Source organism: Musca autumnalis, unplaced genomic scaffold (assembly GCF_047663935.1).
Source record: "Musca autumnalis isolate F117 unplaced genomic scaffold, ASM4766393v1 scaffold_5, whole genome shotgun sequence".
In the NCBI taxonomy this organism is placed as follows: Eukaryota; Metazoa; Arthropoda; class Insecta; order Diptera; family Muscidae; genus Musca; species Musca autumnalis.
In genome coordinates this window covers 206,910,224-206,932,698 of record NW_027412088.1, presented here as the reverse complement: position 1 = coordinate 206,932,698, position 22,475 = coordinate 206,910,224, and the positions used below count along the sequence as shown (strand labels likewise).

The following is a 22,475-nucleotide window of genomic DNA, read 5'->3' as shown; positions in this document are numbered from 1 at the left end:
AGCTAATAAGAATATGTGCCCTTTACGAATAAAGACAAGGAGGTTTGGACCAAATCATAACAAAATTTGTCTAAGCTTAATTTATAAAATTACCTTCCTGAGACAACTTGAATTCGTATCAAATAAAACCACTAAGCCAACCACATCCTTTACAGGGATGATGCTTACTTACTTACTTAGCTGGCCCATTACAGAACATTTGTTCCATAGGCCGAACTAAGAAAAGATCTCCATTTCTCTCTATTTGTTGCTTCGCACTCTGGAATACCGCGCCTTTTCATCTCATCATCCACTTGTTTGCGCCATCTATTCCTTGGCCTGCCAATTCTGCGTGCACCGCCAAGCGGTCCGTATTTATACGCCTTTTTAGCGGGTTCATCATCGCTCATTCTTATGAAATGGCCTAGCCAACGCAATCTCGATACGTTTAACAATATTGATGTCGTTGTATAGAAGATACAGCTCACCGTCAACGCAGATTGGTCCGTAGATCTTTCGAAGAATTTTCCTCTCAAACACACCAAGCACTGCCTTATCTGCTTGCGCAAGTACCCATGCTTCGGAGCCATACATTATCACGGTTAATATCAGCGTTTTGTGAAGCGTTATTTTTGTTTGACGAGATGTGGCTTTGTCTTTAAATTGCTTACTTAGACCATAGTAGCATCTGTTGGCCAATACAATTCATCTTCTTATTTCACAACCGATGTTGTTTGTTGTGTTTATAGCAGTACCGAGGTATACGAAGTCTTTAACTACCTCAAAATTATAGGTACCAACTTCCACAGGTCCGAGCTCTATGGACGCTTTGGGCGTCGACACCATCAATTTGGTATTTTCGCATCAATTAGGTTACACGAAAGGCTGTCTCCTTGTCTGAAACCTCTTTTGGTACTGAACTGTTCGGAGAGGTTCTTTCCTATTTTAACTGAGGACCTCGTGTCAGATAAAGTCATTTTACAAAGCCGAATGAGCTTTGCGGGGATACCAAATTCAGACATGGCTTGGAATACCTTTGAACGCAGCGGGCTGTCTAAGGCTGCTTTATAATCGACAAAAAGGTGGTAGGTGTCGATCTGCATCTCTTGGGTCTTCTCCAGGATTTGCCGCAGGGTAAATATCTGGTCAATGGTGGACTTACCAGATCTAAAGCCGCATTGGTATGGTCCAATTATCTCGTTGACCATAGGCTTTAGTCGTTCGCACAATATCCCTGACACGATCTTATAGGCAATAGGGAGAAGACTTATGCCCCTACAGTTGGAGCATACAGTCTTATCTCCTTTCTTGTGGACGGGACACAGGTTGCTCAGTTTCCAATCGTCGGGTACGCGTTCTTTCTGCCAGATGGCTGATGCATACACCTTATCAGCGAGCCGCCTCCGGTTTTCAACAGCTCGGCTTGTAAGCCTTCGGCTCCTGCTTCTTTATTATTCTTCAGCCGGTTGATTGCTGTTTTTACCTCATCTTGGCCGGGCGGTATACATTCTATACCATCTTCTGGGATTGGATCTGTGGTATCATCGTCTTCGCTACTATTGGATACCAGCAGATTGGAGAAATGTTCCTTCCATATCCTGAGCACGCTATCTGTATCTGTTATCAGATTACCTTGCTGGTCTCTACAGGAGGATGTGACTGCACCAAAGCCATCTGTTTGATGTTTCACTCTTTGGTAGAATTTTCGGACTTCATTCTGGCTCCTGTACATCTCGATTTTTTCACACTCCCGCTTTTCTATTTCTCTCTTTTTCCTGCGGAAAAGACGTTTCTCCTCTCTCCTTTTCTCCCTGTATCTCTCTCGTGCCCTATGCGTTGCTACGGATTGTAAAGTAGCCCTATATGCCGCATTTTTCTCTTCAGTAGCAGCACGACACTCCTGGTCATACCTTTGTGGAGGTTTCTGGAATCCAAGTATGGATTTTGTAGCTGTTTGCATGGAGTGGGCAATATGTTGTCATTGTGTTGTTACGTTACGTTCTTTTTTTCTGATCTGGAGACAGCCAGTTGCCCTTATGAATATCGAGATGATTAAATCTGGTACTGCTAACTACCATGTTGTTTGCAGCTGCAAAGTCTATCAGCCTCATACCATTGTCAGATGTTTCACTGTGGAGACTGAATTTCCCGACTGTTGAGCCAAAGATATTCTCCTTTCCAATTTTGGCATTAAAATCGCCTAGAATGATTTTAATGTCATGGGCAGGGCAACGGTCATAAGTTTCTTCTAAGCGCTCGTGAAATATATCTTTGGTCTGTTCGTCCTTTTCTTCAGTGGGAGCATGAGCGCAAATAAAGCTGATGTTGAAGAATTTAGCTTTTATTCGAATTGCAGCAAGTCTTTCATTCACTGGGGTGAAGCTGGATACCAGATGCTTTACGTCATGGCAGCTATAATACAGTGCGTCACCTTTAGGTGTTGTTGTGACGCCTTTCCCAATCCATCGTATTTCCTGTATGGCAGTAATATCGGCCTTGTACTTTTCAAGTACGTCTGCCAATGCGAAGACTGCACCTTCTCTATAAAGAGTGTGAACATTCCAGGTGCAGATTCGCAGATCATGGTCCTTAAAACGTTTGCGGGGGTCGCCAACTTTGGAGGGATTTGTTTTTCTTTTCTTTTGTTTTTTCATAGTAGGCTGTTTTTTCTAGGGGAGGGTTACTAAACCGACGCCCAAACCCAAGTTTTTAACGTTCTTATGGGTGAACGCGCGGCACATGTTAGCTCACTACCTTTAACGGGTGTTAAAGGCAGTTCCCCAGGTGACACCTCGGGGAGGTCAGTGTCCACTTAAGATGAAAGAGGGACCAAGATAAATCCTGGGCTTTGCCATGTTAAAACCGGCCAGGACCGTTCCTTGGTATCCTCCATCTCCTACGTCACTGAATGCTGCTTACACTGAATGTAAATTCTGACCACTAGGTTAGATTTGGTTGAGAAGAGGGGCTATGTAAATCGCCATACGTCCGAATGGCATACACTTAAGCCAAAGTAGGCCTGTTGTGCGCTGTAGCCTGGGTTGGTTTTTTAACTTTATTATTTTAGAAATTCTGTACCTTTGGAGTTTCTTTATGCACTCCAATACTGTTCTTGATTTATCTGTCTTTGTTTGTAATGGCCTTAATTGCTATTTTACTGTCCGTAAGGACAACTAACTACCCAGACGTATACGGTGCTTGATTAGATAGATTACTAGCATTTTAGAGGCAAATGCTAGGTTTATATTTACGAAATCCAATGGATTCCAGATGAGATTTCTTTTGACGTATACACAAAGGAACCGACATTTGAAATCCACTCGATTTCGTAAATGTAAATGTACTAAAAGAAGGAAATCTTACTGTATGGCTTGTTTGCTAATGGTACAACTACTAAACCTGCCAGAATGAGCCCTGAGGAATGAGAGAGGGTGTTATCTCAATATTCCTATAGTCCGCATATGAAATATTTGCTTGACTTTATAAAGAGGCACCATCCACCAACACACATCAGGATCGATCTTCACGATCTAGGGAAAGGAGTCCAAAGGTAAAAAAGTAGTATTCAGTAGATGCAGTCTCGGAAGCAATAAGACAACATTGCTTGAATACCGTGCTCGCAGGTGACTTGATCCATGACAGTAGTAGATCAAAAGCTGTCTTGAAAAACAAATTTTTAATTGACGCGTACAAGATATGTTTCGTGCAGCGGCCTAAATTCCTACTGAACCAGAATTGATTATGCTAAGCAAAACAGTTGGACGGCACAAGACGCTGCAACTGTTGAATTGTCCAGTCAAAACAAACTCAGCTAACTTCCACTTAGTTATGGCGTATTTAGTGGAAATTATATGAATAAACGTTTAGTAGCTGTTGTAACAACAACAACAAACTCCAGTATTGAAAGCTCTGTGAAGTAAAATAAGATGATGGATGATGAATACTTACTCTGTCATTTTCATTGTTTTCTTACTTTTTCTTGCTACAGTCTTAAAACTTAGTAGATTCCCTTTGTCTTCATGCTTTTACCAGGACAAATAAAATTGACTATATGATACGAGTAATTTTACATTCCTAACAACACTGGCATTGCCAAGATCCCGTTATAATTATAAGTTCCTACGCGCCTATATATGTCATTCTTCTCATCAAAGAATATATTCAAGTGTACGTCCATACCTACTAATCTTAATGCAAAGCATCCAATCACGTCTTTTATTGAAGTAGTTATCTCTATGAAAGCTGGGTATCCTTTAACCTAACCATGCTAACATAGCTAAGGTTCGATTACAAAGCTCTCAGTTCTTACACATGTAGATAACATTATGGGGATTATCATGAATGAAATTTGAGTTTTGTCTTTCCGCCGTTGCAACTTAAGGGAGAAAATGAAAAAATTCACCGGGAATTGCCGTTCATGATAACCCCCTATGCAAGTGCCCTTTTTTCATCACTTTACCTTAATCAATATCTTTTCAAGTGTACGTACGAGTCTAAATCCCCTCCCGCTATAGTCCATTGGTTGCCTACATACATTTTCCCTAATGTCATGTTCACACGAGCGTTTCAATTACGTTGTTCGCCTGTCGAACGAAGTACACGAATTAACCCGTTTCCACGACACCATTCGTAATTAACAGAAACATAAACAAAATTACCTTCATTTTGTTTTTTTTTTTTTTGCCTTATTAAGGCGAAGGTCATTTTTAGAGTGATATTTGAATTAATTCTCTTTCGAGTTGAGCTATTTAGACCTAATAGGTACATTGAAAAATTAGGAATCCACCGAAGTCCCACACATTCATTTTGGTTTCCTTATTTTCACGAAAATTTGAACCGAAAACACATAAAATATACATTTAATAAATAGGAAACGCAATAGACTTTCCTTCAAATGTATGTTATATATTTAACTACACACATTTCATTCATTTTTTCCATAAATTCTGAATAATTTTGTATTTTCAATATATTTGTGTATGTTTCCATTTTCAAAATTAATGAGAGAGAGACATGTCAAAACAATATTGTGTTTACAGACTTTCAGTTATTTGTTTCCTTTTTGTTTCTGATTTTTTTACGCGATTTTGAACTAATTGATAAGAAATGTGTGTGGAATTAAGACGGAAACACAACCATCTTCCTTCTGCATCTATAAAAAATGTTTAGTTCATTAATTACCATTCATCTTTTTCCTTTTTCTAAAAATTTTTGTGTTTTCAACAAATTTTTCAATTTTGAATTTAGACATGTCATAATTAATTTTTTCGATAAATGCTCTCATTTTTTAGGGATGGGACCATGGCACAATTAACCAGGTAGTGGCATCGTAAAATTTTGAATATGTTATGTCAAAACTTTCTTTATGTTGTTGTGAAAATTACAACAAAAATAATTTTTTTATAAAGGGATTTGACTTTTCATATTCGATCAGCTGGTGTGATACCACTACCTGGTAGTTCTGCCATGGATGGGACATATTTATTCGTCGTTCAGAGAGTATTTCTAATCGAACAACGTAGAAAAATCGTCGTTCGTTCATAGAATTTTGTGTGGGGAAATAAGTAATTTATTCGTAGTTATGGGTCGAACAACGAATAGAGAACGAACGACGTACCGTGGAAACGGGCTATAAAATAATATTTTCAATGGTTTCAAATTTATTTTATTTTAAAATTGCCAGTAATAAGCTTTCAAAGACCACTGAACTGTTATAAAATTCTTCTAATCCTTTGCCGAATAGAGCTTTTTACAGTTAAAATAAAATGTCAAACAATTGCACCCAAATACCCACCCCTTATTATACGACATGCGCCCGCATAAATCCACAAGTATCCTTTTCGGGCGACAGAATGTATGGCGCCTGACATGACATACAACGAAATAATAACCACAGATTCCGTTCCGTACATTCCATCTGTCATCGTCATCATAACGACATAAATAGTCCGTTATTGTGATGGAATCCTTTTAAACCACAAGTACTTCCGTATTCAATTGTTTGTGAACAATGGGGAGTATGATTTTCTAACGCTAATGAGAGGTACATCAGAAGAAAAAAGAAAATAGCAACGGAGGAAACTAGATTAACAATATAATCTCAAAAGCAAGAAAAACAGGGAGATGTCAGTGGATAAAAAGACGAATGTGGAAGGGAGAGCGATAGGACATTTTACTATAACTTCTAGGAACAATGACTATGGAATATAGAGGAGCTTAAGCTTCAATGTATCTAGAATATATTGTGGATATTTATTGTGGATATTTTTCAAAAATAACACCTTGTATTCATCCACTCACTATAGCAGATGTTTGAACATTTTAATGCAGTAACGTAAGAATCAATTTGCGCAACTTTGTTTACAGGGTTTCAAATATTTTATTTGTATTTAAAAATAAAGAGGGGAACTATTTGAGGTTTCTTAGAAACCATTTGAAGATGTGAATAACGACCTTTTTGTTTTCTTTTTTTTCTGACGGGGAAACACTTTGAGAAATTGCATCACTTGTCTGTTATTAAAAAAAAAAACGAACTGATAAGAATATAAAATCACCAGTAAAAATAACCACAGACATATAAATGACTGAGTGTAACTTTGAAAAAGTATAAAACCCTCTGCTCCAATCAATATCGACATCAGTTGTCGTTGGAAATTCTTTTAAGAAATCAGATACCTATTTATTCAAAATGAAATTCCTAATAATAATTGCTGTTGTTATCGCTATCTTTGGTGCCTTGATTGAAGCAAATCCTCAAAGAGTAAGGGTACAAAAATTACCCTACTATCCACCACCTACAAGACCACCACGTCCAATTCTTGTTTAATCTGGACAATACGCAAAATAAATTTGAATTTTATTATTTTTTTGCTTAAGATGGTTCTGAAATAAAAAGTGAAACATTTGAAGAAAATATTTAAAATGTGTTGTTTTTTGTTATATACTTTTTAGTTTGATTTTGGCTATGCATTCAATATTTTGTGGACTTATGAATTTTATTATTTTTTGCTTAAGATGGTTCTGAAATAAAAAGTGAAACATTTGAAGATAATATTTAAAATGTGTTGTTTTTTGTTATATACTTTTTAGTTTGATTTTGGCTATGAATTCAATATTTTGTGGACTTATGTCTAGCTTAGTACTCAAGTTTGTTTTTTGATTGCTCTGTTCAAGAACTGCAAGAAGCTACTAATTTTTACTACGATAACATTTTTGATTTATGTTATCGAAAACAATAGTAAAAAATAGTAGATTCTTACAGTACTGGAACAGACTAATTGTTTTAATAAGAGTGTTTGGAGTAATGGACTTTCATTAATTTTCTCCCTGTATCTCTCTCGTGCCCTATGCGTTGCTACGGATTGTAAAGTAGCCCTATATGCCGCATTTTTCTCTTCAGTAGCAGCACGACACTCCTGGTCATACCTTTGTGGAGGTTTCTGGAATCCAAGTATGGATTTTGTAGCTGTTTGCATGGAGTGGGCAATATGTTGTCATTGTGTTGTTACGTTACGTTCTTTTTTTCTGATCTGGAGACAGCCAGTTGCCCTTATGAATATCGAGATGATTAAATCTGGTACTGCTAACTACCATGTTGTTTGCAGCTGCAAAGTCTATCAGCCTCATACCATTGTCAGATGTTTCACTGTGGAGACTGAATTTCCCGACTGTTGAGCCAAAGATATTCTCCTTTCCAATTTTGGCATTAAAATCGCCTAGAATGATTTTAATGTCATGGGCAGGGCAACGGTCATAAGTTTCTTCTAAGCGCTCGTGAAATATATCTTTGGTCTGTTCGTCCTTTTCTTCAGTGGGAGCATGAGCGCAAATAAAGCTGATGTTGAAGAATTTAGCTTTTATTCGAATTGCAGCAAGTCTTTCATTCACTGGGGTGAAGCTGGATACCAGATGCTTTACGTCATGGCAGCTATAATACAGTGCGTCACCTTTAGGTGTTGTTGTGACGCCTTTCCCAATCCATCGTATTTCCTGTATGGCAGTAATATCGGCCTTGTACTTTTCAAGTACGTCTGCCAATGCGAAGACTGCACCTTCTCTATAAAGAGTGTGAACATTCCAGGTGCAGATTCGCAGATCATGGTCCTTAAAACGTTTGCGGGGGTCGCCAACTTTGGAGGGATTTGTTTTTCTTTTCTTTTGTTTTTTCATAGTAGGCTGTTTTTTCTAGGGGAGGGTTACTAAACCGACGCCCAAACCCAAGTTTTTAACGTTCTTATGGGTGAACGCGCGGCACATGTTAGCTCACTACCTTTAACGGGTGTTAAAGGCAGTTCCCCAGGTGACACCTCGGGGAGGTCAGTGTCCACTTAAGATGAAAGAGGGACCAAGATAAATCCTGGGCTTTGCCATGTTAAAACCGGCCAGGACCGTTCCTTGGTATCCTCCATCTCCTACGTCACTGAATGCTGCTTACACTGAATGTAAATTCTGACCACTAGGTTAGATTTGGTTGAGAAGAGGGGCTATGTAAATCGCCATACGTCCGAATGGCATACACTTAAGCCAAAGTAGGCCTGTTGTGCGCTGTAGCCTGGGTTGGTTTTTTAACTTTATTATTTTAGAAATTCTGTACCTTTGGAGTTTCTTTATGCACTCCAATACTGTTCTTGATTTATCTGTCTTTGTTTGTAATGGCCTTAATTGCTATTTTACTGTCCGTAAGGACAACTAACTACCCAGACGTATACGGTGCTTGATTAGATAGATTACTAGCATTTTAGAGGCAAATGCTAGGTTTATATTTACGAAATCCAATGGATTCCAGATGAGATTTCTTTTGACGTATACACAAAGGAACCGACATTTGAAATCCACTCGATTTCGTAAATGTAAATGTACTAAAAGAAGGAAATCTTACTGTATGGCTTGTTTGCTAATGGTACAACTACTAAACCTGCCAGAATGAGCCCTGAGGAATGAGAGAGGGTGTTATCTCAATATTCCTATAGTCCGCATATGAAATATTTGCTTGACTTTATAAAGAGGCACCATCCACCAACACACATCAGGATCGATCTTCACGATCTAGGGAAAGGAGTCCAAAGGTAAAAAAGTAGTATTCAGTAGATGCAGTCTCGGAAGCAATAAGACAACATTGCTTGAATACCGTGCTCGCAGGTGACTTGATCCATGACAGTAGTAGATCAAAAGCTGTCTTGAAAAACAAATTTTTAATTGACGCGTACAAGATATGTTTCGTGCAGCGGCCTAAATTCCTACTGAACCAGAATTGATTATGCTAAGCAAAACAGTTGGACGGCACAAGACGCTGCAACTGTTGAATTGTCCAGTCAAAACAAACTCAGCTAACTTCCACTTAGTTATGGCGTATTTAGTGGAAATTATATGAATAAACGTTTAGTAGCTGTTGTAACAACAACAACAAACTCCAGTATTGAAAGCTCTGTGAAGTAAAATAAGATGATGGATGATGAATACTTACTCTGTCATTTTCATTGTTTTCTTACTTTTTCTTGCTACAGTCTTAAAACTTAGTAGATTCCCTTTGTCTTCATGCTTTTACCAGGACAAATAAAATTGACTATATGATACGAGTAATTTTACATTCCTAACAACACTGGCATTGCCAAGATCCCGTTATAATTATAAGTTCCTACGCGCCTATATATGTCATTCTTCTCATCAAAGAATATATTCAAGTGTACGTCCATACCTACTAATCTTAATGCAAAGCATCCAATCACGTCTTTTATTGAAGTAGTTATCTCTATGAAAGCTGGGTATCCTTTAACCTAACCATGCTAACATAGCTAAGGTTCGATTACAAAGCTCTCAGTTCTTACACATGTAGATAACATTATGGGGATTATCATGAATGAAATTTGAGTTTTGTCTTTCCGCCGTTGCAACTTAAGGGAGAAAATGAAAAAATTCACCGGGAATTGCCGTTCATGATAACCCCCTATGCAAGTGCCCTTTTTTCATCACTTTACCTTAATCAATATCTTTTCAAGTGTACGTACGAGTCTAAATCCCCTCCCGCTATAGTCCATTGGTTGCCTACATACATTTTCCCTAATGTCATGTTCACACGAGCGTTTCAATTACGTTGTTCGCCTGTCGAACGAAGTACACGAATTAACCCGTTTCCACGACACCATTCGTAATTAACAGAAACATAAACAAAATTACCTTCATTTTGTTTTTTTTTTTTTTGCCTTATTAAGGCGAAGGTCATTTTTAGAGTGATATTTGAATTAATTCTCTTTCGAGTTGAGCTATTTAGACCTAATAGGTACATTGAAAAATTAGGAATCCACCGAAGTCCCACACATTCATTTTGGTTTCCTTATTTTCACGAAAATTTGAACCGAAAACACATAAAATATACATTTAATAAATAGGAAACGCAATAGACTTTCCTTCAAATGTATGTTATATATTTAACTACACACATTTCATTCATTTTTTCCATAAATTCTGAATAATTTTGTATTTTCAATATATTTGTGTATGTTTCCATTTTCAAAATTAATGAGAGAGAGACATGTCAAAACAATATTGTGTTTACAGACTTTCAGTTATTTGTTTCCTTTTTGTTTCTGATTTTTTTACGCGATTTTGAACTAATTGATAAGAAATGTGTGTGGAATTAAGACGGAAACACAACCATCTTCCTTCTGCATCTATAAAAAATGTTTAGTTCATTAATTACCATTCATCTTTTTCCTTTTTCTAAAAATTTTTGTGTTTTCAACAAATTTTTCAATTTTGAATTTAGACATGTCATAATTAATTTTTTCGATAAATGCTCTCATTTTTTAGGGATGGGACCATGGCACAATTAACCAGGTAGTGGCATCGTAAAATTTTGAATATGTTATGTCAAAACTTTCTTTATGTTGTTGTGAAAATTACAACAAAAATAATTTTTTTATAAAGGGATTTGACTTTTCATATTCGATCAGCTGGTGTGATACCACTACCTGGTAGTTCTGCCATGGATGGGACATATTTATTCGTCGTTCAGAGAGTATTTCTAATCGAACAACGTAGAAAAATCGTCGTTCGTTCATAGAATTTTGTGTGGGGAAATAAGTAATTTATTCGTAGTTATGGGTCGAACAACGAATAGAGAACGAACGACGTACCGTGGAAACGGGCTATAAAATAATATTTTCAATGGTTTCAAATTTATTTTATTTTAAAATTGCCAGTAATAAGCTTTCAAAGACCACTGAACTGTTATAAAATTCTTCTAATCCTTTGCCGAATAGAGCTTTTTACAGTTAAAATAAAATGTCAAACAATTGCACCCAAATACCCACCCCTTATTATACGACATGCGCCCGCATAAATCCACAAGTATCCTTTTCGGGCGACAGAATGTATGGCGCCTGACATGACATACAACGAAATAATAACCACAGATTCCGTTCCGTACATTCCATCTGTCATCGTCATCATAACGACATAAATAGTCCGTTATTGTGATGGAATCCTTTTAAACCACAAGTACTTCCGTATTCAATTGTTTGTGAACAATGGGGAGTATGATTTTCTAACGCTAATGAGAGGTACATCAGAAGAAAAAAGAAAATAGCAACGGAGGAAACTAGATTAACAATATAATCTCAAAAGCAAGAAAAACAGGGAGATGTCAGTGGATAAAAAGACGAATGTGGAAGGGAGAGCGATAGGACATTTTACTATAACTTCTAGGAACAATGACTATGGAATATAGAGGAGCTTAAGCTTCAATGTATCTAGAATATATTGTGGATATTTATTGTGGATATTTTTCAAAAATAACACCTTGTATTCATCCACTCACTATAGCAGATGTTTGAACATTTTAATGCAGTAACGTAAGAATCAATTTGCGCAACTTTGTTTACAGGGTTTCAAATATTTTATTTGTATTTAAAAATAAAGAGGGGAACTATTTGAGGTTTCTTAGAAACCATTTGAAGATGTGAATAACGACCTTTTTGTTTTCTTTTTTTTCTGACGGGGAAACACTTTGAGAAATTGCATCACTTGTCTGTTATTAAAAAAAAAAACGAACTGATAAGAATATAAAATCACCAGTAAAAATAACCACAGACATATAAATGACTGAGTGTAACTTTGAAAAAGTATAAAACCCTCTGCTCCAATCAATATCGACATCAGTTGTCGTTGGAAATTCTTTTAAGAAATCAGATACCTATTTATTCAAAATGAAATTCCTAATAATAATTGCTGTTGTTATCGCTATCTTTGGTGCCTTGATTGAAGCAAATCCTCAAAGAGTAAGGGTACAAAAATTACCCTACTATCCACCACCTACAAGACCACCACGTCCAATTCTTGTTTAATCTGGACAATACGCAAAATAAATTTGAATTTTATTATTTTTTTGCTTAAGATGGTTCTGAAATAAAAAGTGAAACATTTGAAGAAAATATTTAAAATGTGTTGTTTTTTGTTATATACTTTTTAGTTTGATTTTGGCTATGCATTCAATATTTTGTGGACTTATGAATTTTATTATTTTTTGCTTAAGATGGTTCTGAAATAAAAAGTGAAACATTTGAAGATAATATTTAAAATGTGTTGTTTTTTGTTATATACTTTTTAGTTTGATTTTGGCTATGAATTCAATATTTTGTGGACTTATGTCTAGCTTAGTACTCAAGTTTGTTTTTTGATTGCTCTGTTCAAGAACTGCAAGAAGCTACTAATTTTTACTACGATAACATTTTTGATTTATGTTATCGAAAACAATAGTAAAAAATAGTAGATTCTTACAGTACTGGAACAGACTAATTGTTTTAATAAGAGTGTTTGGAGTAATGGACTTTCATTAATACATAAGATTACGTTCCTATTATTCCTGAACCGGCGCCATTATGGCAACAAAATTTTAGTTGTAAAATTAATATCTGTAATGTTGCCGATTTTGAGTCTCCCCATACGTTAGTCTTAAACACGGGGAATGAACTGCTCACGAATAACTGAAATTATTAAATTGTATCATAATTCGGATCTGCGCAACAAATGTCAAGACTAGTGCTCTGTTCCAGAACCTGCAAGAAGCTACTACTTTTTACTACGATAACATTTTTTCCTTTATGTTATCGGAAAAAATAGTAAAAATTAGTAGATTCTTGTGGTACTGGAACAAACCATAGTCCTTAAACAGAATTAAAATCCCACACTTACTTTCAACTCTTCCTTACAAATAAATAAAGCATTAAATTATTTTTTAAGATTTTTATTTATTATTTTTTATCGATTAATTTTTATTGTTTATATTTTAAGCCAATTAAAAGAGGAGCAGACTATTTTTGTAAAGTTTTCGGTTGTGGCTTGCTTCATATATAAAAATGTTTTTGTTATTATTTTTTTAAATATCGTTCATCACTTATTTTGAAGAAGAATACCTTTTTAAAGTTAAACAATAAAGAAAAATGAGAGGGAGTATCTTAAGCCAAATTCTTTCTTGAGTTTTGGAAAAAAAAACAAACAAAATTTTGTGAGTTTTTGTGGTTGTTTTTTAATGTTTGACGTTACAGGAATGGGGAAACTGGCTGGCTGGTTGGTTGTTAGGCGACTACATTCTTGTCTATGACAATTTCTTGGCTTTCTGATAGAGAGTATCAACAACTTTGCCCATATTTTGTATGGTCTCTAAAACACGTTCGTATGTTTTGTCGGTGGGAGTCTCTTCGAACACAATTAATACTCCTTCACCCTGATCCAAGATGCCCAGGAATTTCTTATCCAAAATCATTTGTGACAATTTCTTTTCCACCTGGGGCATGGGCAATTTAATGCAATCGGCTACATGGGATACCTACAAACAAAAGTGTTATATAAGACTTAAAAATTTCAATCGAAATAATATAACCAACTTACTTGGACACGCGAATAGGGTTCAATGATGCGACATAGATTTTGTTCCAACATGGTGTCATATAGAGTACCCAAGTGTGCCTTAACTATAACATCTTCGGCTAGTTCCTTGTGGTAATCCTTCAATGCTTGTTGGAAATCAGCCAATGAACGTTTGTGTGAGGCCTCAGCAACTGATTTCATGGCATCAATATCACGTCCGGAATATGTAATGGCCTACAATTACGCCATGTGTTAGTTTAAATCATAAACAATTACTTCAAAGCACTTACCAATTTACCGCTAACAATTTGATTAACATCATCCGATTTGCCTAACATAATTTTGCACAACAACATATATTTGAGAGCAGTCAAAGCCTTATTATTGTCCGCACTATCGAAACCCTCAAAGGCCTCGTAGAAATATGAAAACGCTGTTTTAAAGTCACGCTCATCGGCAGCATGTAAAATGCCCGATTGCAAATCCAATGAGGCCTGTACTTTTGGAGGACAATAAATGGCATTTGCTGTGGTGCGGGCAGAAGTTAATGCAGCACGAGCTTTGGGCAAATTACTTAAAGCATGATAGGTTTTACTTTCCAATAGCTGTACCTCGACCAATAGATTTTTGTCATCCAATTTTTTCAATTCTTTTAAGAGCTGAGAACCCAATTGTAGAGCATCTGTGTACATGCCAGTGTCAAAATAGAGCGCAATTAAACGGGCTTCTAAACTCTGACGAAGGAAGGTACGTTTTTCCTGTTTAGCCCATTCAATGCAATCTTTACATAATTGAACCTGTAGGAAAAAGAGAAAGAAAATGTTATTATAAAAATGTATAAAGCATTCAGAGAAAAAGTAATGAAAAGTGAATATAATGAAAATTATACCAAAACTTGGATCTATGTTGAAAGTCCTATCTGCTACACCTAAACCAATAACAACATGACTAAAACTTTTAGAAACCTGGCACTAGGGATATCAAAAAAATCGGTAAAATTAAAACGCATAATGAAATAATGAAACGTTCAAATAAAAGTCGACAGCATTCTTGCAATCGGTAGAACTTTTCGACTACCTTTTTTGTCGCTACGGAAATAATAAGCATTCTAATTCTACCCTGAACTTAGTTGAACAAAATTACTCTTGTTTGTCGGAGCAGCTCGAGTTTTTTCGCTGCAACAAATTCTTCACAATTCTTGTTTGCATATAATGTGGCAAATAAAGGAGAAATCAATCAAAAATCTGTGTGAAACTTCAAAAAATTAACCCTTTCCGTGTCAAAAATAATTTCCGCCATGTAAAAAAATGCTAAATGTCAAATATATTCGACAAAATGTCTGTGTGCCGTCGCTTGGAAGCTATGCCATAGAAATATATCGTCACCTGAAATGCCCAAAGACGTAAGCCTCAAAGGGCTACGTTGATAGTTACGTCTTTGGGCATTTGAGGTGACGATATATATATATATATATATGTGTTGGCTTTTTATAGTTCATTTTAAATTTTGGTTGTAGTGTGGCATTATAGTCAACTTTCTAAATTTCTTCCACATTACTTTGAAAGCAAAGCAAGTAATAGTAGTAATAGTCTAGCTGGGTTTCAAAAATTCGAATTAAATTAACAATAAACAATAAATTACCATACAAATTCCTTATATTGCGTATTTTACTTATTTTGTTGATATGTGTCACTTACTAATACAAGGACAATGCACACGCAAAGCATCTTCATTTCAAGCAAATCATGACAGACTTGCTTTCTGCACATTGACCTTCTGGCATCTTGTTTATTTCCTCGATAGACACTTACCTCAATACCGGTGCCAGCATCCATATCAAGGAACATATCGACCAAAGATCTCACCAGTTTGGCTGCCTTGGCCTTGCTAATCAAACTAAGAAAGGGGCGGGTAACTTTAATCAAATCGGCCAACTCCTTGGCTTTGCCCTCCTGTTTATAGAGTTCACCCAATTGCAGTATACCCTGCTCCTTGATGCGTATAAGTTCCTCGTCATTTTCGGCAACTTCTTGTTCTCTGATGATTTTGTTTAACAATGAAATGCCTTCCTCGCGGTTGACTGTTGACAGAGCTTGTGCTCGTTCAAACAAAGTAGCTCCGGCCATATTTATTTTGCTGGCAAAAAATATTTGCAAAACAAAAAAACACATTAATGTCGCTGGAATTCTTCCAATTATTATTGATGATTGTCTTACCGTTGTTTGGAAAACGTATTATTTAATAAATTTGCTCAACTTTCTAGAACTCTTCAATGAAAAGAATTTTATTTAATCACCTTTTAACAAAATTCGCCTTTTTATTATTGGTTTTTGCCAGTCATGTGTAATCGGATTTTGTTGAAAATAATCGACGAATCGATAACTGTCAGAATACGAAAGTGGTAATCACATTAAAATGGTAGCAATGAGTCGGAAATTCACAGTGAAAGTAGAAGAAAAAGGATAAGAATAAGAAGTATGAATAAATTTGTTTAAAGGACAGGAATGGACTTCTGCGTATCAGATCTCTCCCAAAACGCAATTTTCGTTTATGAAATTTTTCAGAATCTAACTTTGTATTGGACCGTCAATTTTAGCAATTCACAATGGTGATAATCTCTTAATCGCTTTGAAATGATATCACAGACTCTGTTATTCACTGCGAAGGGGGTTTCCAGGCTTTTCCAGGCTGTCAATTCATTGAGTCTGTCGTGTGAAATGTAAACAATAAACGAGTGACAGTCAGTAAATGTTTTTTCTAAAAAATAGTATTACATATTAATCTTAATCATTAGTTATTAACAAATCATTTGCACAAATATATAGAATAATAATTAGCATTAGAATGGTGGAGGAGACGACTCAAACGAATAGGAGGTCGAAAATGGCCAGACCAAAACCTGTATATTTATGGACTGTCGTAGATGTTCTAAAATGGTTTCGACGAGTAAATAGTGAATATTTGCATTATCTTGAGTTATTTTCAAAGGTAAATAAATAAATTATTTGCAATAATTTCTGTTATACACTTTCCTTTGCATAATGCAGCATGAAATCACAGGCAGAGCATTATTGCGCATCAACGACTCTTCACTGCAAAGGATGGGGGTAACAAATAATAAAGACCGAGAAGCAATTTGGAGAGAAATTGTTAAGCAAAAACTCAAGACTGATATTATGGAAATACGGGATATGGAACGTATTGTTAATCAACATTCTATAGCTAAAATTTCACATCCAAAAGCTGCAACAAAAAAGTAATGCAAGTATTGAAAGATTTTTCTTTTTTGGAACAACGAAGTCAGTGTTGAATAGTAGCGAACATACTCGAAAACCATCTCTACAAAACAACAACAACAAACAAGTGAAACACTCAAAACACAACACCAAGTTAGCAGCGAAACAAACAAACAAAACAAGTGCTGTAAAAATTAAAATAAGTTTTAAGCTAGAAAAATTAAATTAAATATACCCAAAAAATGAATATCATTCATATTCTATATAATATATAAAATATACATACATATTTAATTATTAACTATTACCTTTAAATTTTTTTAATAAATATCAAATATTCTTACATAAATGCCAATTTTTTATTATTATCTAGAAATGCGAATTACCCATGTAGGTGTGACTGACCTTCCTTAACTATGTGGATTTTGTAAACTACAGTTGAAAGCACATTTAATCAAAATTGGGGGCAGGTTGAATGTTTGGACTGTATACGGATCGAACTGAAAATTTTACCACAGATAGGTCTTGCAGTCCTGGGCTCAATTTAGTTTCTATGAAAATGAAAACTTGTATAAAGGAAATAAATGTCAAATGAAAAAAATGATAAAGAAAATATTTTTCATTTCAAATTTTCATAGTACAAGAATCCAGTCCCTGATCACGCAAATATATACATATATCGTGGGAAATCCATACCTCCCGAGATATAGGCTCTGAAAGTTAAATGATTCCCTTTGTTTTTACATACATAAGTTTAGTTTGTCTTATGCCAGACTATGAAAATTTTCAATAACCTGAAAATGAGTTTATAGGCAAGAGGTGTGAAGGGGGTGAAACTCTGTACACAAGGTTCGGTAATCTGAAATTATTCTTTGTGTTTAAATTCGTAATTCTCAAACCAATGCAAAGCAATGAAAATATCAAAATTTTCATATGATTTCATATATGTGTGTAGACGTAAATGAAAATTTGGAAGAAAATGGAAAAACGTTTTCAATGAAAATTTTCATAGTCTGGCATAAGACTTTAAATCAGTGATGGCCAAAAAAAAAAAAAAACACATTTGCAGATTATAACTTCAGCTAGTGTGAGTGGAAACATAAACAATGCGTTAACCGAACGAATGTGTTTACAGCAGAGCTGACCAAAATCGAGAGAGAGACAAATTTAAGGGAGAATTAATATTTAATTTTTATTGATGTTTCATTATTTACTTCAACATTTTTTAAACATTAATCTTGTCTAAAATCGTCCAGAATACAAATTATTAAAAAATTGCATAAACTTTAAATGGTTTATGGTTCACAAAAACTAAGAGCACGTCTTCAGAATTTGCCTGTGTGCTAGCACACAGGCGTGCTCACCTCTGGTTTACAGTGTAGGTGTTTGTCGTATGCCCGCGGACATAGGAAAGTTGTTGTCGGTGGCCATCATTGGTTTAAATCGAAATTGTCGAAGGTCACACTAGCGTTGTTTCAACATGGCGACTTCGAGTTCATAGGGCATGAGGTAGTGAAACCGCTTTACATGGTTTTCTGAGTTTGTGATGTTGTTGTTGTAGAAGCATGAAACCTACGTAGAAGAATAGGTTTAATACTGGGTTGGCAGCCGCTGGCCGAAACACAATGGGTTCGGGCCAATCCGGTACGTAAGAACCCGCTGCCGTGGGATTGAGTTGCAGTTTGTGATGTTGTCTCTTCCTATTATTCGTTTTAAGAAACTCGCTAGTGTGACCAAGGACATCGAAAATTTTTTTATGATCGATTCGAATACAGTCCAAACACTCAACTTATGCCCAAAATTCTTATGCTTGGTTTACATTTACGAAATCCCATGGCACAATTACCCAGGTAGTGGCATCGTAAAATTTTGAATATGTTATGTCAAAACTTTCTTTATGTTGTTGGGGAAATTACAACAAAAATAATTTTTTTATAAAGGGATTTGACTTTTCATATTCGATCAGCTGGTGTGATACCACTACCTGGTAGTTCTGCCATGCGAGATCCACTCGAATTCAACTGTCAAATCCATAGGTTAAACGTCAAATGAAATCCAGATGAGATTTCATTTGACGTTTGAGCTATGGAATTGACAGTTGAAATTGAGTGGATTTCGTAAATGTAAACTTAGCATTAGCCAAAAACTGTTATAGCTCGTTTTTCTCTTTAGGCGTACACTACATAGTTAAAAAAAATAAAACACACAATTTCTTTTTTATACTTATATATTAATTAATATTATATAAAAAAAGAAATTGTGTGTTTTATTTTTTATACTTAATAAATTCTTTTATTTCATATTTTTGTTTTTAATTTTCTTTTAGAATTTTCTTTCCACAAAGAATACAGAATACAATTATTATATGCGTCGCCTTTTGTTGGGTCTAGGTAATAAGCCCACCTGTAAGCCCAACTTTAATATTACCGAGTATTCTCGGTAAGTTACAAACTCGCTAACCTCTACCAATAGCAACAGATGTCAACTTTTATTTAAAACTTCCATTCATAATTTTGCGTAATTTTAAACGGCGCTTGCATTAAGACCAGAACAGAATCAATCGTCGCTTGCTTCCCAAATGTCAAATTATAAAGGAATGCCAGAGCCTCCTAAAGGAGAACACAGGCGAATTTGCAAAGAGGCTCTGGCATTCCTTTATAATTTGACATTTGGGGAAGCGAGCAAAGCAAGCGACGATTGATTCTGTTCTGGCCTTTAAGGCCTAGGTACATAAGCTGCCTTGCCTGCTTGCCTTGCTTGCTTCTGATAAAAGAAAAGGGCAACCCAGTTCGAAATTTGCTCGGCCTTCTTTATTCTTTTATTTTTATTATGTCAGAAATGAAGCAAGGCAACCAGGCGAGGCAGCTTATGTACCCAGACCTTTAGAGCTTTTTGTCGAGTTATACGACGTTTATATATAATTGGATTTAGCAAACCCACTGGGTTTCAAACGTCAATTCCTTTGTGTATACGTCAAATAAATTTTTTATGAAAATTCGCTCCGTTCGATACATTTTATAAGGAGCACTCGCTTAAAGATGCCTACAAGCAAGCAATTTAGTTGATCCCAAGATCTATTTAACAGGTCAGGGTCACATAAGTAGTACAACAACAACTGAAACCACGACGTTTTTTACGCCACCTTATAATAGGTCTTTACGATAACTTTCACAGCAAATATTACTCAGCAAGTTCCAGCCACTTCTCACAGGGAAGAACAATTGCAGAAAGTTATCGAACAACATTTTGTAAGTCCCTATTTACATTAGGCAATTTTCTTTGCGGCAATTGTCAATTTGAAGGAGAGAGGGTGAGGCATATGGTAACCGTCTGCCTCTCAACATCCTCTCTTACCAACAAACTGACAATTGACGCATGGAAAATTTACTAAAGTGCAGTACACATTGGGTGTATGATGAATGACAAAAATGAACGGCCACACTAGCAAGCTTACGCAAAGCTGTCATTCAAAACTGACAATGTGTACCCAGCAGAGATCCGCAAAATGCATATAAAAGGCACACTCTCATGCCTTTTCCCAAAAGCGAATAGTGCAGTGCCTTGCACATAAAAAATATGATTGTGCCAAAAGCAGATTCACCCCAAAAAAATATTCATTGCTTTAGTGCGTGCTTGCTTGCTTTTACATTTGTATTCACACGATTCGCAAATGCAGTATGCACAGTACTGCATACCACCACACAGTATTGTATCAAATTTCGCTTTTTCTTTGAGTTTCTTTAATAATACGATAAACACCAATATTAATATTTGTTTTTATTGTCTCAACATTCAATTTTTATGTTTATTAACATGTAAAGTTGACTAGAAATATATACTGCTTTTTGTAATGCAACGTGTTTTTCCGAAGGCAGCGTGCAACAAAAAGACAACGAGCTTTTTTAGTGTGTTGTGTGCGTGGCATTGACACACTCTCATAAAAGAAAATGCAAAGCACGCATTAGCATTAAACAGAGATGGCAATAGCAAGCAATGAAAAAGGCACGAAATAGCGAATATGCATTAAAAGCGAGTGGCATTTTGCGGACCTCTGGTACCCAGCTTAATGTAAATAGGTGTGTACGATAACTTTCCCAGCAATAATTACTCAGTCAGTTCCAGCAACCTCTCCCAGTGAATTTTACTCTCTCAGGCAAGAAAAATTGCAGAAAGTTATCGAACAACAATTTGCAAAAACTTGCAAAAAAGTCAGCTGTTTCCGAAAATGTATGAAATTTGTTTTTGTTTCTTTTGATATTTTAAACCAAACGGAACAAAAACATAAATGTTTGTTTTGTTTATTGTTGAAGATTCAATCTCATTTCGATTGCTTGAGTGGAGTATTCACCCATTGGCTCAACTTCATTTATTACCCTCTATTACAGAGAGTAATGTTTTTCAAAACGAACTGACAGTGTTGCAAAATTTTACTGATCGCTACCAATATCACTAAAAAGGCATCATTTCAAAAACTGAGAAGCCAATTGATAATTCCCTTCGCCGGGATGAAATCATGACATTGGTAGCGATCAGTAAAATTTTGCAACACTGTCAGTCCGTTTTGAAAAACATTACTCTCTGTAATAGAGGGTAATAAGTGAAGTCTAGCCAATGGGGGAATACTCCACTCAAGCAATCGAAACAAAAATATAAATTTTAAAATTGCTGTTTACTTATTAAATGATTATCGAACAGCATTCAGTAAAAATTTGTACGAATTTGTACAAATTGTTGAGTTATCGTACAGACCTAATATGGACTAAGAACTCGCAAGAAAGTCAGCTGTTTCCGGAAATGTATGAAAATTGTTTTTGTTTCTTTTGATATTTTAAACCAAATGGAACAAAAACATAAATTTTAAAATTGCATTTTACTTTTTTAATGCAATAATCCTATCCACAACGCTTTAGAACGGTGGTGCTCAAAATATTTTGTGCATAAGTCTCTCTGAGCGATTCTTTCCTTTGCTAAACCACGACAGATGAGAATAAAGAGAACATATGTTGTTGTTGCAGTCACGTTAACGTATATGGGTGATCTTGGCTGCTTTAGAATCTAAAAAATTTGATATTTTAAAATTTTCTGGGTCAAAAAAGTTAACATTTCAAGTTGTTTACATTGAACAGCTGATTAAAAGTCAGTTGACCAAACTTAAACATTTTTACGGGACAAATTTTCTGAGCAAAAATTTGCAAGTTCTCAGTCACAGAACTGTCAAAAAAAAGTCTCTCTCAACTCGCTCTTTTTTGCTGGACAATTTTGTTATCGAACAGCATTCAGTAAAAATTTCTACGAATTTGTACAAATGTTTGTGTTATCGTAGTCGATGGTCAGACTAGCACGATTTCAACATGGCGACGTCAAGTTTATAGGCGAGGGGTATGAAGTAGTGAAACC

General features: G+C 35.6%; 2 protein-coding genes across 2 annotated transcripts; one reads left to right on the top strand and one right to left on the bottom strand.

Annotated features, from left to right (window-relative positions):
* Positions 1-13,203: 13,203 nt before the first annotated feature.
* On the bottom strand, positions 13,204-17,446 carry Rpn6 (regulatory particle non-ATPase 6). Its single transcript, XM_073992305.1, has 6 exons — positions 17,387-17,446; positions 16,059-16,224; positions 15,654-15,978; positions 14,133-14,639; positions 13,864-14,076; positions 13,204-13,801 (listed from the first exon to the last, which is right to left on the bottom strand). Exons 3-6 carry the CDS (start codon positions 15,966-15,968, stop codon positions 13,571-13,573), a joined length of 1,266 nt encoding a protein of 421 aa, XP_073848406.1. The 5' UTR covers positions 15,969-15,978; positions 16,059-16,224; positions 17,387-17,446; the 3' UTR covers positions 13,204-13,570.
* Positions 16,555-17,236, top strand: ave (sterile alpha motif domain-containing protein aveugle). Its single transcript, XM_073992307.1, has 2 exons — positions 16,555-16,830; positions 16,890-17,236. The coding sequence occupies exons 1-2, from the start codon at positions 16,687-16,689 to the stop codon at positions 17,100-17,102; spliced, it is 357 nt and encodes a 118-aa protein (XP_073848408.1). The 5' UTR covers positions 16,555-16,686; the 3' UTR covers positions 17,103-17,236.
* Positions 17,447-22,475: the final 5,029 nt, after the last annotated feature.